At 52.4% G+C, this 13733-nt stretch overlaps 1 protein-coding gene across 2 annotated transcripts; it reads left to right on the top strand.

Moving 5' to 3' along the window:
• Positions 1–1585: 1585 nt before the first annotated feature.
• fxn (frataxin) lies at positions 1586–7752 on the top strand. 2 transcript variants are annotated; one of them, XR_006956329.1, is made up of 7 exons: positions 1586–1753; positions 1867–1929; positions 2079–2164; positions 2292–2412; positions 4990–5087; positions 5430–6511; positions 7509–7752. XR_006956329.1 is itself a non-coding variant. In XM_047023194.1 (6 exons), the coding sequence occupies exons 1-6, from the start codon at positions 1634–1636 to the stop codon at positions 5566–5568; spliced, it is 627 nt and encodes a 208-aa protein (XP_046879150.1). In that variant the 5' UTR covers positions 1586–1633; the 3' UTR covers positions 5569–6575. The 2 variants fall into 2 exon arrangements, 1 of the variants encoding a protein (XP_046879150.1); XM_047023194.1 differs by lacking the exon at positions 7509–7752 and having other exon boundaries at positions 5430–6575.
• Positions 7753–13733: the final 5981 nt, after the last annotated feature.

The following is a 13733-nucleotide window of genomic DNA, read 5'->3' as shown; positions in this document are numbered from 1 at the left end:
CAGGACTGAGGCATGTATTTCTCTCTCTTACAGACAGAACAGGACTGAGGCCTGTATCTCTCTCTCTTACACACAGAACAGGACTGAGGCCTGTATCTCTCTCTCTTACACACAGAACAGGACTGAGGCCTGTATCTCTCACTCTTACACACAGAACAGGACTGAGGCCTGTATCTCTCACTCTTACACACAGAACAGGACTGAGGCCTGTATCTCTCACTCTTACACACAGAACAGGACTGAGGCCTGTATCTCTCACTCTTACACACAGAACAGGACTGAGGCCTGTATCTCTCACTCTTACACACAGAACAGGACTGAGGCCTGTATCTCTCACTCTTACACACAGAACAGGACTGAGGCCTGTATCTCTCACTCTTACACACAGAACAGGACTGAGGCCTGTATCTCTCTCTCTTACACACAGAACAGGACTGAGGCCTGTATCTCTGTCTCTTACACACAGAACAGGACTGAGGCCTGTATCTCTCTCTATTACACACAGAACAGGACTGAGCCAGTCACACCAACATGATTAGAAAGCCGTAACTTTCTCTCCTTGACCCTGAATCCCAGCTGAGGTTGGTCAATCCAGCAGCAGAGATCCACCCTGATGTCACAATGGACTCCCCTCACCAGAGGAGAGGACAGCCAATCAGGTTAGAGCTCATCACATCTCACCAGCTCCGGGACTACCAATTGGCTGATCCCTCTGCAGGACGGCAGCGGAAAGTTCCTGAATATTCATGGTTTAATACCTGTGGTGACGTGTGTCGCTAAGCAACAGGTCAGAGAGAGGGGGGCTGGGATAAACGGTGTTGGAGTCTGGCCTCCACCACACTTCTCTGCCCTTCTTTCACAGTATAGATAAGATGACTGCATACTTTACATAAATTGTCACAGGGAACTGAATTAGCAGTTCATTCATTCCTTCATCAGGCTTCAACCAGTCCATCCAGGTCCTGGTCATAAGAGGCCTCAGTAGTGAAGCAAAGAGTCCAGGCTGGTATCGAACCCTTGCTGCTGTGGTAAGGCCCTAGGCTGAGGGTGAAGCACAGAGTCCAGGCTGGTATCGAACCCTTGCTGCTGTGGTAAGGCCCTAGGCTGAGGGTGAAGCACAGAGTCCAGGCTGGTATCGAACCCTTGCTGCTGTGGTAAGGCCCTAGGCTGAGGGTGAAGCACAGAGTCCAGGCTGGTATCGAACCCTTGCTGCTGTGGTAAGGCCCTAGGCTGAGGGTGAAGCACAGAGTCCAGGCTGGTATCGAACCCTTGCTGCTGCGGTAAGGCCCTAGGCTGAGCGGTACGCATTCTACTAGGTGATCCTCGGGACGCCACGTGACGTTCCACATTACATCTTTATCCTCAGTCCAATCTTTGTCAATTCAACTTTGAAAAGAGAAAATGGACCTGGTGCCTTTAACTACTGAGTTCAGACCGGACAGATATTTCTGTGTCCGTGCGACCTCTGGTGTTAGATCCATTACATTGCGCGTGACAGCACGATATCCTGAATCAAACCGTCACGCCACAGCGATAGGTGGCGGTAGCGCGTGCTCCTCTGAACAGCCGCGAGGAGTCGATTCACGGACAGACGTAATCACTTTAACTGGATGTGCTTGCCCCTGACAGGAATATGCTAAGGTTGGCAAGTAAAAGACTATGTTTTCATCACCTTTTTCGCCACCGGCGAAGTCAAACTAGAACACCTCAGAAAACGATGTCTGTACCAGGGACCAGGTGTCTGTCAACTCAGGTATAATTGCACCGTGAAACCTGAACCAAGCTTCACAACTTCTGCTCGCTAGTTAGCATAGCTTGTTGCTATCATTATCCAGCAAGCTAACTACCATCTCTCCCAACTTTCAGCAACTGTGGACCCGTCTCGCAGACACAACGGTGGTACCGTCTAGCGACCTGCTCTCCCTAGAGGTAACACTTGCAGCACTACAACCATGAACATGTTCAGACAGCTAGCTTAAATAAGTTATATCTATAACAAATAACTTGATCATTCTGTCTTCAACAATTTATTTTACTATAGTGCTGCCTTCCTGATGAATTTCCCTGTCTTCTTTTAGGTGTTTGATACCAGACTGGTCAGAGGTGAGCGAAGGCGGGATATACACACCACAGGTCTGACAAAGGCGGAGGCTGTGCACACCAGGTAGTATTATACAACTTTTCAGTTAAGTGCGTTCAGTTTTCGACAGCTACATTAGTTTCGTTGATATTTACTCTCCGTGTACAGTAGCACTATCTCTGGACAGTCACAATGCTCCGTGTTCCGACAGTGATTTAAGTGAGGCGCAGTATGAGAAACTGGCTGACGAGACGTTGGACGCGCTAGCAGACTACTTTGAGGATCTGGGTGACAAACCGCTCACAGGCTCGGAGTTCGACGTTGTGTTCTCTGTAAGTAGCGTGTATCCTGGTGTAAATTATACTGTGTGCGTCTGAACATGTAGTTCGAGGTTTGTATTTTAAGGTATGGTTCAAGATATTGAAAAGGGTGTTTTGCTTAACGACAGGAGGGATGACACCAACTCCAGTATGTGCATGGTTGCCATGCAGTATGTGCAGGGTTGCCATGCAGTATGTGCAGGGTTGCCATGCTGTATGTGCAGGGTTGCCATGCAGTATGTGCAGGGTTGCCAAGCAGTATGTGCATGGTTGCCATGCAGCAATGTTGAGGCTAAAAAACATTGATATGAAGCAGGTGCGTCTGTCATAAATCTGTCATGATCAGTGACCTATGCTTTTTTGTAAAGCTCTCTCTAAGAAGTCGCTTTGGATAAAAGCGTCTGCTAAATGCATAAATGTAAATCACTGCAATGACAACAAATGTCCACTAAGTGGAGCTCAGAACCCACCTTGCAAAAACATTTATTGTCCTTCTAATTTAACATTTAGTCATTTTAGCAGATGCTCTTATCTTAACATGTTTTTAGTATCATGTCTTCTGAGAAATATCAAGCAGATTCTGTTGGAAGCCATAATCTACATGATTTATTCATAGTAATTTCTGATGTGAAGTGATTGCCAGATAATGGCCTACATTTGAATGTGAACAGTGAATCAGGGCATCAGGGCCTAATGACTTCTTTAGGGCAAACGTCATCTGATGACATAATCAGTGTGTTGCGTCCTCTAATGAGTGACAAGCCTCGGGTCTCCAACACATTGATAGGCAGTTGTCATTGGGTGTGTGGAGCGGAGCTGTAGGGGGAACTGGTGTGAGTGAGGGAGGGAGAGGCATGGTGATGGAGGGGGAGAGAGAGCGTGTCACTATCTTTCCCCTCTACAAACAGGCTGTATATGCAGTCTGGTGTTTGTTGTCCGGCCCAGTGCAGTATTGATTCCTGGCCCAGTTCAGCAGATGCAATTAGGCTCCTCTGTTGGTGGTGAACCGTTTCTCAGCCAAGCTGCAGACCAGATGGGACTGGAGCAATCTGACTACTGCAACACCCCTCTGTAGCTCCCCAGCACAGTCCTCCAACACCCCACCTCCACCCCCCTGTAGCTCCCCATCACAGTCCTGCAACACCCCACCTCCACCCCCCTGTAGCTCCCCATCACACAGTCCTACTTCAGGTTAGGTTAGGGGTGAGGTTAGGCCCCAGGTGTCTCCATGGCCTGCTCTGGGTTGGTACATCAGAGGGGGTCTCTCTCCCCCTCTCTCCTTCTCTCTTCTCCTGCTCTCCTCGCCCCCCCTTTCCTCTCCTGCTGAATCCTGTTGTTGTTGTTTGCTTGGTGACTTGTTTGGCTGAAAGCTCCTTCAGAATTTATGAAGCCACTCAGACGAAGATTGACTCCAGCAATCTGCTAACACAGCATCAGTCTATTTTGTAGCTCCTATGTTGTGGGTGCGTGTGCGTGTGTGTGGGGGGGGTTCTACTATCTTTCCCCCCTGCCTCCTTTCCTGGGTTTATAGGCTTGCTGAATGTTTTTGTCCTTGAGCGAAGTGTCTTTAAATGACCTAACCAGGCCTTGTAGCTCAGCGTCATAAACGTGTTGGGTTAATAGAACTGATGACAACATTGGCAATTAAACGTGCAGAATACTTTAATAGGTTGGGTCCTCGTTAAATTAACCTATCAGGTTAATTTAACGTGTGTGTGTTATGTCTTTATTTCCTCAGGCTGTCAGCAGCTTCATATGGGGACAGTGAGGGGACTTGGTTGTCTGGGTGACGGACCGTCTGACTGGTTGTCTGGGTGACGGACCCTCTGACTGGTTGTCTGGGTGACTGGTTGTGTGGGTGACACCCCCCTCCCCTTCTCCACCCTGGGCAGATTAACGTCACACTCTGGACTGCCTGCCTATCAGCCTGCTTTGATGAGAGAGTGTGTGTGTGTGTGTGTGTATGTGTGTCTAAGTGTGAGTCATACTCCACTATTGGATTTCCTCTGGGATAAACGCAGTGGAAAGATTTATATCATTTCAAGATATCTGTCTCCCTCCTTCACTTCCTCCTGCAAGGTCTCCTCTGCAGCATCTGGGGAGGTGATTAATAAAGCTGCAATTTGTTAAATCACTCATTGGACAGCGGGTGTGGTCGCTGGTGCTGACTGATTGGACGATGTTCCTGACTTGGCAGCTGACAGCTGACCCCCTTTCAACTGAGAGGAACATATGAGACCATAAACCACACTTGCACACACACACACACACACACACATGCACATGCACATTAAAAATAAATGTAAAAAAGCTTCCATGTTGCTGGCCATATAAGATATGGAGCTCTATGTTGACAGCTCTGTTAGCAGGAAATAATCAGCTTGAATAATAAAATAAAGAGACCGATTTAATCTTTATGGTTCACCGACCACGCTGTGTACAGCGATCATATCGCAACTACAGAATGACATGGTGCTCACGCTAATATTAGTTGATGGGTATGTCATTAGTGCGTTAGAGTAATAATAGTTTGACAGTGTGTTTGACAGTGTGTGTAATATAGTAACAGCATGATCCTGTCCCTGGCAGAGTGGCGTTCTGACTGTGATGCTTGGAGGGGAGCATGGGACCTACGTCATCAACAAGCAAACCCCCAACAAACAGATCTGGCTCTCCTCCCCTTCCAGGTATAACCCCTCCCCCTTCAGGTAGAACTCCTCCCCCTTCAGGTAGAACTCCTCCCCCTCCAGATATAGCTCTTCCCCTCTCCTTCCTGTGACTTACAAGTTTCCCAGTATCCCATCTTTTAAACATCTCCTGACTAGTCTTAATCCTATGTTCTTGTCTCTCTTCTCCTCCCACCATCCTCCCCCTGCTCCTCCTCGTCTCCTCTCCTCCTCCTCCCCCTCTCGTCTCCTCCCCTCCTCCTCCTCCCCCTCTCGTCTCCTCTCCTCCTCCCCTCCTCCTCCCCCCCCCCCCCCCCCCTCTCGTCTCCTCCTCCTCCCCCTCTCGTCTCCTCCTCTCTCCAGTGGGCCGAAGCGTTATGACTGGACAGGTGAGCGGTGGATATACTCTCACGACTCCGTGAGTCTTCACCAGCTGCTGGCGGAGGAGTTCTCCCTCATCTACCACCTGGAAGTGGACCTGTCTCACCTACCCCACTCCTGACCCCATCTACCTGTCTCACCTACCCCACTCCTGACCCCATCTACCTGTCTCACCTACCCCACTCCTGACCCCATCTACCTGTCTCACCTACCCCACTCCTGACCCCATCTACCTGTCTCACCTACCCCACTCCTGACCCCATCTACCTGTCTCACCTACCCCACTCCTGACCCCATCTACCTGTCTCACCTACCCCACTCCTGACCCCATCTACCTGTCTCACCTACCCCACTCCTGACCCCATCTACCTGTCTCCTCTCTGGACCCCAGACCCTCCCAGCTCTGTCTATACTCATCATCTACACATGTTACTCACCTTTGACCTGGAAACCAAACGGGCAAGTCTGAAAGCCAACACAACACAAGTGTGGGTTCACTTTTACCTGCTGTAACCTTGCTCTCTTGGGTTCACCTTTATCTGAGTAATCTGCTGAAAGCTTGCTCTCTGACTGTTGTCTGTTCAGTACCACAGAAATCTGCTGAGATTGTAACTAGAGAACCATATAATATATCTAACTGATCTAAAACTTTCATGTATTAATGTATCTGACTGTGATCTAATCTGATATCTGCCATCGATACGAGCGCTCCACATATCTGTCGTTCTCTGATCGAAGACAACGCTGATCGTCCTGTTAAGCGTCCTGTCGGTTCCGATACACCAGATGTTCTAACAGCAGTTGGACACAGCCTCAACGTTGTGAACAACACACGCTGCTCTGACATTCCCATGGAAACATGACATGCATGATTACTTCCACCACGTTAATCTCACGGTAAAACATGTCAGTGTCGTTATGGGCTCGTTAAGCTCTGGGGAACATCTCGTCTTAAGCGTGGAGGCCAGGCTGGAGAACCTGCTTCAGAGGAACATCTCGTGTCCAGTGTGGAGGCGATCAGCTTGGAGGACAGATAAAGGAAGCTCTCTGACTCTCCTATCACTGTATCTTTCCCCTCCTTCCCTCCCTCCCTCCCTCCCTGCCCCCCTCCCTCCCTCCCTGCCCCCCTCCCTGCCCCCCTCCCTCCCTCTCTCCTCCCTGCCCCCCTCCCTCCCCCCTCCTCCCTCCCCCCTCCTCCCTGCCCCCCTCCCTCCCTCCCTGCCCCCCTCCCTCCCTCCCTGCCCCCCTCCCTCCCTGCCCCCCTCCCTCCCTCTCTCCTCCCTGCCCCCCTCCCTCCCTGCCCCCCTCCCTGCCCCCCTCCCTCTCTCCTCCCTGCCCCCCTCCCTCCCTCCCTCTCTCCTCCCTGCCCCCCTCCCTCCCTCTCTCCTCCCTGCCCCCCTCCCTCCCTGCCCCCCTCCCTGCCCCCCTCCCTCTCTCCTCCCTGCCCCCCTCCCTCCCCCCTCCTCCCTGCCCCCCTGCCCCCCTCCCTCCCTGCCCCCCTCCCTCCCTCCCTGCCCCCCTCCCTACCCCCCTCCCTCCCCCCTCCTCCCTGCCCCCCTCCCTGCCCCCCTCCCTCCCTCTCTCCTCCCTGCCCCCCTCCCCCCTCCTCCCTGCCCCCCTCCCTCCCTCCCTGCCCCCCTCCCTCCCTCCCTGCCCCCCTCCCTGCCCCCCTCCCTCTCTCCTCCCTGCCCCCCTCCCTCCCTGCCCCCCTCCCTGCCCCCCTCCCTCCCTCTCTCCTCCCTGCCCCCCTCCCTCCCTGCCTCCCTCCCTCTCTCCTCCCTGCCCCCCTCCCTCCCTGCCCCCCTCCCTCCCTCTCTCCTCCCTGCCGCCCTCCCTCCCTCTCTCCTCCCTGCCCCCCTCCCTCCCTCCCTGCCCCCCTCCCTCCCTCTCTCCTCCCTCCCCCCTCCTCCCTGCCCCCCTCCCTCCCTGCCCCCCTCCCTCCCCCCTCCTCCCTGCCCCCCTCCCTCCCTGCCCCCCTCCCTGCCCCCCTGCCCCCATCTCCTTCATGTTCAGTCACAGTCTTTTCACCACAGATGACCCTTAACCCTGCCTGGCTGACAGAGATCCCATTCACAGCTGATGATGGCGTTCAGACAGATAGCCTTGGGAGGAGAGGCTGTCAGGAGTCACCAATATTATTTCCATTGTGTGGAAAGTGCGTTGCCAGGGGTTACGGATGCTCTGCACGCACTGTCATTCTTTCTTTCTCTGTAATTTGTGGATACATTTATCCTTATTTATCATATGTTATTAAAGAACAAATGTAAATACATTGTAAAAAAAATAAAGACATGTATTACCCAGCTGAGATGTGGTTTAACATAGTTTTCTTTCATGTATTTTGTGTTTAAATGTTTAGAGGGATGTGCCTTATCACAGTTTGGGTCACAATCCTCCCTAACTCGATCCCAAACAAAAACTGACCTAACTTAGCCAAACTAATATGTTCTCTTAATATGAAGCTCATTTTTATCTTAATGTGTCAATGACACATCCCGGGTTCAGCAGCCTGCATCAGAGACCAGGCTGCATCAGAGACCAGGCTGCTGGCCTGCATCAGAGACCAGGCTGCATCAGAGACCAGGCTGCATCAGAGACCAGGCTGCATCAGAGACCAGGCTGCATCAGAGACCAGGCTGCTGGCTGCATCAGAGACCAGGCTGCTGGCTGCATCAGAGACCAGGCTGCATCAGAGACCAGGCTGCTGGCTGCATCAGAGACCAGGCTGCTGGCCTGCATCAGAGACCAGGCTGCATCAGAGACCAGGCTGCTGGCCTGCATCAGAGACCAGGCTGCATCAGAGACCAGGCTGCATCAGAGACCAGGCTGCTGGCCTGCATCAGAGACCAGGCTGCATCAGAGACCAAGCTGCATCAGAGACCAGGCTGCTGGCCTGCATCAGAGACCAGGCTGCTGGCTGCATCAGAGACCAGGCTGCTGGCTGCATCAGAGACCAGGCTGCTGGCTGCATCAGAGACCAGGCTGCTGGCCTGCATCAGAGACCAGGCTGCATCAGAGACCAGGCTGCTGGCCTGCATCAGAGACCAGGCTGCATCAGAGACCAGGCTGCTGGCCTGCATCAGAGACCAGGCTGCATCAGAGACCAGGCTGCATCAGAGACCAGGCTGCATCAGAGACCAGGCTGCTGGCCTGCATCAGAGACCAAGCTGCATCAGAGACCAGGCTGCTGGCTGCATCAGAGACCAGGCTGCTGGCTGCATCAGAGACCAGGCTGCTGGCCTGCATCAGAGACCAGGCTGCTGGCTGCATCAGAGACCAGGCTGCTGGCCTGCATCAGAGACCAGGCTGCTGGCCTGCATCAGAGACCAGGCTGCATCAGAGACCAGGCTGCTGGCTGCATCAGAGACCAGGCTGCTGGCTGCATCAGAGACCAGGCTGCTGGCTGCATCAGAGACCAGGCTGCATCAGAGACCAGGCTGCTGGCTGCATCAGAGACCAGGCTGCTGGCCTGCATCAGAGACCAGGCTGCTGGCCTGCATCAGAGACCAGGCTGCTGGCCTGCATCAGAGACCAGGCTGCTGGCTGCATCAGAGACCAGGCTGCTGGCTGCATCAGAGACCAGGCTGCTGGCTGCATCAGAGACCAGGCTGCTGGCCTGCATCTCATCCCAGCATGATTGTCAGGGTTGGTGGAGGTTAAATACACAGCAATGAGATTATGAGGCTATCAGATCAGATTACTGCCAGCGGATGATGCACAGAGATACTTGGATTGCTTTAAACACGGTTTGTTTGTCACAGGGTGCAGTACACACATACACAGTTTGACACTGATTCAAAATCAGTAAATACCGGAAATTATATCTTAACATTTCCTGTAGCCTACTTGTCTACCTACATATCACACCTTTCAGTTTTAAATGTGACTTTATAGCCTACGTGTTTATTTCATCTGGATTTCCATTTACGTTTTTAATTGTCTTTTTTTTAATAGCAAATCTAACGGAACATTGCCAAGACCTAGGCAGTGATGCTCTGTGGTTTCCATGGTTTCCAGATGGCAGCGTCGCTTTGCAACATGTCACATCAGCCCCATAAATAGCTGTTCCAAACGCAGGGCAGTTTCCATGGGAACATGGCACTGGACACCTTTGTCTGCACACCGCTTATGTTTTCTCTGCTTCTCCCTCTCCCTATCTCTCTCTCTCTTCCTCTCATCCTGCAGACTCAGATATCAGCCCTCAGTATATGAAAACAACACTACCCGTCAAACTAGCACCCAAGCCTCCCCTCGCATCACCAGTGGGAGGAGGCCTCTTTCGAAGGAGACAGGGGAGTGTTGCTCAAAGGCTAAACGTGAATGAAAATGCGACAATAAACAAGGTAAGTAGGCAGTGGCTCGTATTAGATCTTCTTCTGTGGAACATGGGCGCTGTGGAACATGGGCGCTGTGTAAAGGCGTTGTTGACTGTCCTATCGGTGTCATGTTGCCTGACTTACTAAAGCTGCCGACGCGCAAGCTCTCGGCTCGAGTTAAAGGCGCCAGCGAATAAGTAAACACGTGATTAAAACGCTCCGGCGCTTTTCACCTGGCGTCACTCCCGTTACCGGCAGTCTGTAGGGAACTGGTTTGAGGGCTGCACAAGTCAATGCATCAAGGTAAGATTACTGTCTGCATAACCTTAACTACGGTCTGCGGGTTTAGACCGTCTTTGTAATCTTTTGCGCCATGCTAAAACTTTAAAATCTAGTCAAAAAAAACCGAGACTTTGCCGTGGCTAATTAACCCTGTGTAATTAGTCTAATTGAGAACTTCCAACTTTACTCATAGGCCACAGCAGTTGTATGCTAGAAAACTGTTATATGTATAACTATGAGTAGCTTTAAGTATTGTCACTTTATGCACCATATCACCTACTGAGTCGGAACTTTTGTCTTGTCGGGCTACATCGTATCGATCAGTTATCTTCAGAGGTGGAGGCCATTCCTCTGGGCCCCAGTAATCAGGGCCTTCCTGCCTGAAAGACTGGAGTTACACACATCTAGTTTATAAACACCCTTATGTAGGGTGTAACACCCTTATGTAGGGATAACACCCTTGTCCCTCACTACATCCCTCCTCCTCTCCTCCCTGCATCCCTCCTCTCTTCCCTGCATCCCTCCTCTCCTCCCTGCATCCCTCCTCCTCTCCTCCTCTCCTCCCTGCATTCCTCCTCCTCTCCTCCTCTCCTCCCTGCATCCCTCCTCCTCTCCTCCCTGCATCCCTCCTCCTCTCCTCCTCTCCTCCCTGCATCCCTCTTCCTCTCCTCCCTGCATCCCTCCTCCTCTCCTCCTCTCCTCCCTGCATCCCTCCTCCTCTCCTCCTCTCCTCCCTGCATCCCTCCTCCTCTCCTTCCTGCATCCCTCCTCTCCTCCCTGCATCCCTCCTCCTCTCCTCCCTGCATCCCTCCTCCTCTCCTCCTCTCCTCCCTGCATCCCTCCTCCTCTCCTCCTCTCCTCCCTGCATCCCTCCTCCTCTCCTCCTCTCCTCCCTGCATCCCTCCTCCTCTCCTCCTCTCCTCCCTGCATCCCTCCTCCTCTCCTCCTCTCCTCCTCTCCTCCCTGCATCCCTCCTCCTCTCCTCCTCTCCTCCCTGCATCCCTCCTCTTCTCCTCCTCTCCTCCCTGCATCCCTCCTCCTCTCCTCCTCTCCTCCTCTCCTCCCTGCATCCCTCCTCTTCTCCTCCTCTCCTCCCTGCATCCCTCCTCCTCTCCTCCTCTCCTCCTGTCCTCCCTGCATCCCTCCTCCTCTCCTCCTCTCCTCCCTGCATCCCTCCTCTTCTCCTCCTCTCCTCCCTGCATCCCTCCTCCTCTCCTCCTCTCCTCCTCTCCTCCCTGCATCCCTCCTCCTCTCCTCCTCTCCTCCCTGCATCCCTCCTCCTCTCCTCCTCTCCTCCCTGCATCCCTCCTCCTCTCCTCCTCTCCTCCCTGCATCCCTCCTCCTCTCCTCCTCTCCTCCCTGCATCCCTCCTCCTCTCCTCCTCTCCTCCCTGCATCCCTCCTCCTCTCCTCCCTGCATCCCTCCTCCTCTCCTCCTCTCCTCCCTGCATCCATCCTCCTCTCCTCCTCTCCTCCCTGCATCCATCCTCCTCTCCTCCTCTCCTCCCTGCATCCCTCCTCCTCTCCTCCTCTCCTCCCTGCATCCCTCCTCCTCTCCTCCTCTCCTCCCTGCATCCCTCCTCCTCTCCTCCCTGCATCCCTCCTCCTCTCCTCCTCTCCTCCCTGCATCCATCCTCCTCTCCTCCTCTCCTCCCTGCATCCCTCCTCCTCTCCTCCCTGCATCCATCCTCCTCTCCTCCTCTCCTCCCTGCATCCCTCCTCCTCTCCTCCCTGCATCCATCCTCCTCTCCTCCTCTCCTCCCTGCATCCCTCCTCCTCTCCTCCTCTCCTCCCTGCATCCATCCTCCTCTCCTCCTCTCCTCCCTGCATCCCTCCTCCTCTCCTCCTCTCCTCCCTGCATCCCTCCTCCTCTCCTCCCTGCATCCCTCCTCCTCTCCTCCCTGCATCCCTCCTCCTCTCCTCCTCTCCTCCCTGCATCCCTCCTCCTCTCCTCCCTGCATCCCTCCTCCTCTCCTCCTCTCCTCCCTGCATCCCTCCACCCCTCATCCCTGCATCTCCCTAAAACACTGCAGTGACCAAAACTCACCTTGGCCTGCCACTGTCACTAACGATGATGAACCACTCAGACTGCAACAGATATAGCTTGTTCCAGATATGGCTTTTTTCGTATATGGCTTGTTTTGCGGAGCAGTGATTGTTGTTTATGGATTAAAGAGCCTTATGGTTCTCATGCAACCTCAGTGAGAGGGGAGGAGTGTGTGTGAAGCTATGTGTGTCCTGGTATAGCTGTTGAGGGTGTGTGTGTCCTCTTATAGCTGTTAAGTGTGTGAGAATGTGTGTGTCCTGGTATAGCTGTTAAATGTGTGACGGTGTGTGTTTCTTGTAGCGTGGGAAGCAGGTTGTGGTTTGAGTGAGACCTTGTTTACGGTGAACTTATTGATCGTGGTTGTTGTGAGGGCCAACAACCCAACCAAGTCGGACTCAGCCAGCCCCCCCTCCAGCCCCCCCTCCAGCCCCCCCCATAACAGAGAAACAGGGAAGGTGGAGACAGGGAAGGTGCGGAGCAGAGGAACAGAGGAACAGGGAAGGTGTGGGGAGCAAAAAATCAACATTTACACAGCGGAGAGCAGTGTACTGCAGCGTCTGTCGACTGTGAGAAATTAATCTGTTCAATTTCTGGCGAACGAAGCAATTTATCTCAATCTTCCCAAGCCCCTCTGCCTTCGCTAACTCTGTCATCTCCCAAGATTAAATTCTTCACCGGAAAACTTGGCCTTCGGTCCTGCAGGATAAATTTAGGAAACTTCACACAGTACCACCATGATGTAGAATATACAGTTTGTACATTAATGCAAGACAGGTATGCATTTGTTGTCCTGTCTGTGGCTGTGCTTGTATCACAGTAGTTACTACATTAGTTTGGAATTACAAATCATTCAATGAAGTGGTCTTTGTGTTCTTTATCCAGCGTTATTTCACCTTATTACACGGCTGTTCTTAATGCTGTAGAATGCTCCATTCTATACATGATCCCTTTACTGATTTCTGCACTTGCAAGCTGGAAGCCACACAGTCCTTATTTGTTGATAAACTCAAATGCTCAGTTACTTTCGATTCAGTGTGTTTTCCTCCAGAGTTAGCAGATGTTACTGCTCATCACAGAGAGACTGATTGGTCAGAATGACTCAGTAATTAGACCTGGAGCAGCATTTAATCCTGCTCCAGCTTGCTCTTCACTGGTGTGGGATCAGTGCTCTCTGGCTCTGCTTGTTGTGGATGATAACCACACTACTATGTAGCTGGAAGTTAACCAGTAGACATAAAAATGTTTCTTAACAATGCAACAGACAAGTGTAAGATAATGCAGGTCATTTTCTTTACAGTAATTCTTTAAGGAGTTGACTGCTGTAAAAACATCTAGCTAGTTGACTAAGAGGAGCTGTTTCCTGATCTGTAATCGTTATGACTGATTGCTGGGTTCATGTATTGATCTGTTTATGCGGCTGTGAGGTGGAGGAAGGTCTATAGATTGTAGCTGAGATGGCCACAGTTACAGTTACACTAGAATCGAACCCGGGCCTGTTAGAATCCTACTTGGAGTCTCAGAGAAGAGTGACTTCATCCAGACAAGCACAGGAGCAGTCGGTCTGCTCTCTCCAGTAGAGATGTCTCAGGAGTCGGTCTGCTCTCTCCAGTAGAGATGTCTCAGGAGTCGGTCTGCTCTCTCC

Source organism: Hypomesus transpacificus, chromosome 7 (assembly GCF_021917145.1).
Source record: "Hypomesus transpacificus isolate Combined female chromosome 7, fHypTra1, whole genome shotgun sequence".
Taxonomy (NCBI): domain Eukaryota; kingdom Metazoa; phylum Chordata; class Actinopteri; order Osmeriformes; family Osmeridae; genus Hypomesus; species Hypomesus transpacificus.
This window is presented reverse-complemented; position numbering and strand designations above follow the sequence as displayed.

Excerpts from the sequence above, each read along its gene's own strand:
- fxn (XM_047023194.1), top strand. The coding sequence starts at position 1,634 with ATGCTAAGGTTGGCAAGTAAAAGACTATGTTTTCATCACCTTTTTCGC. Across the intron at positions 2,165-2,291 it reads GCGGAGGCTGTGCACACCAG|TGATTTAAGTGAGGCGCAGT; the intron begins GTAGTATTATAC and ends GTGTTCCGACAG. Across the intron at positions 2,413-4,989 it reads AGTTCGACGTTGTGTTCTCT|AGTGGCGTTCTGACTGTGAT; the intron begins GTAAGTAGCGTG and ends TGTCCCTGGCAG.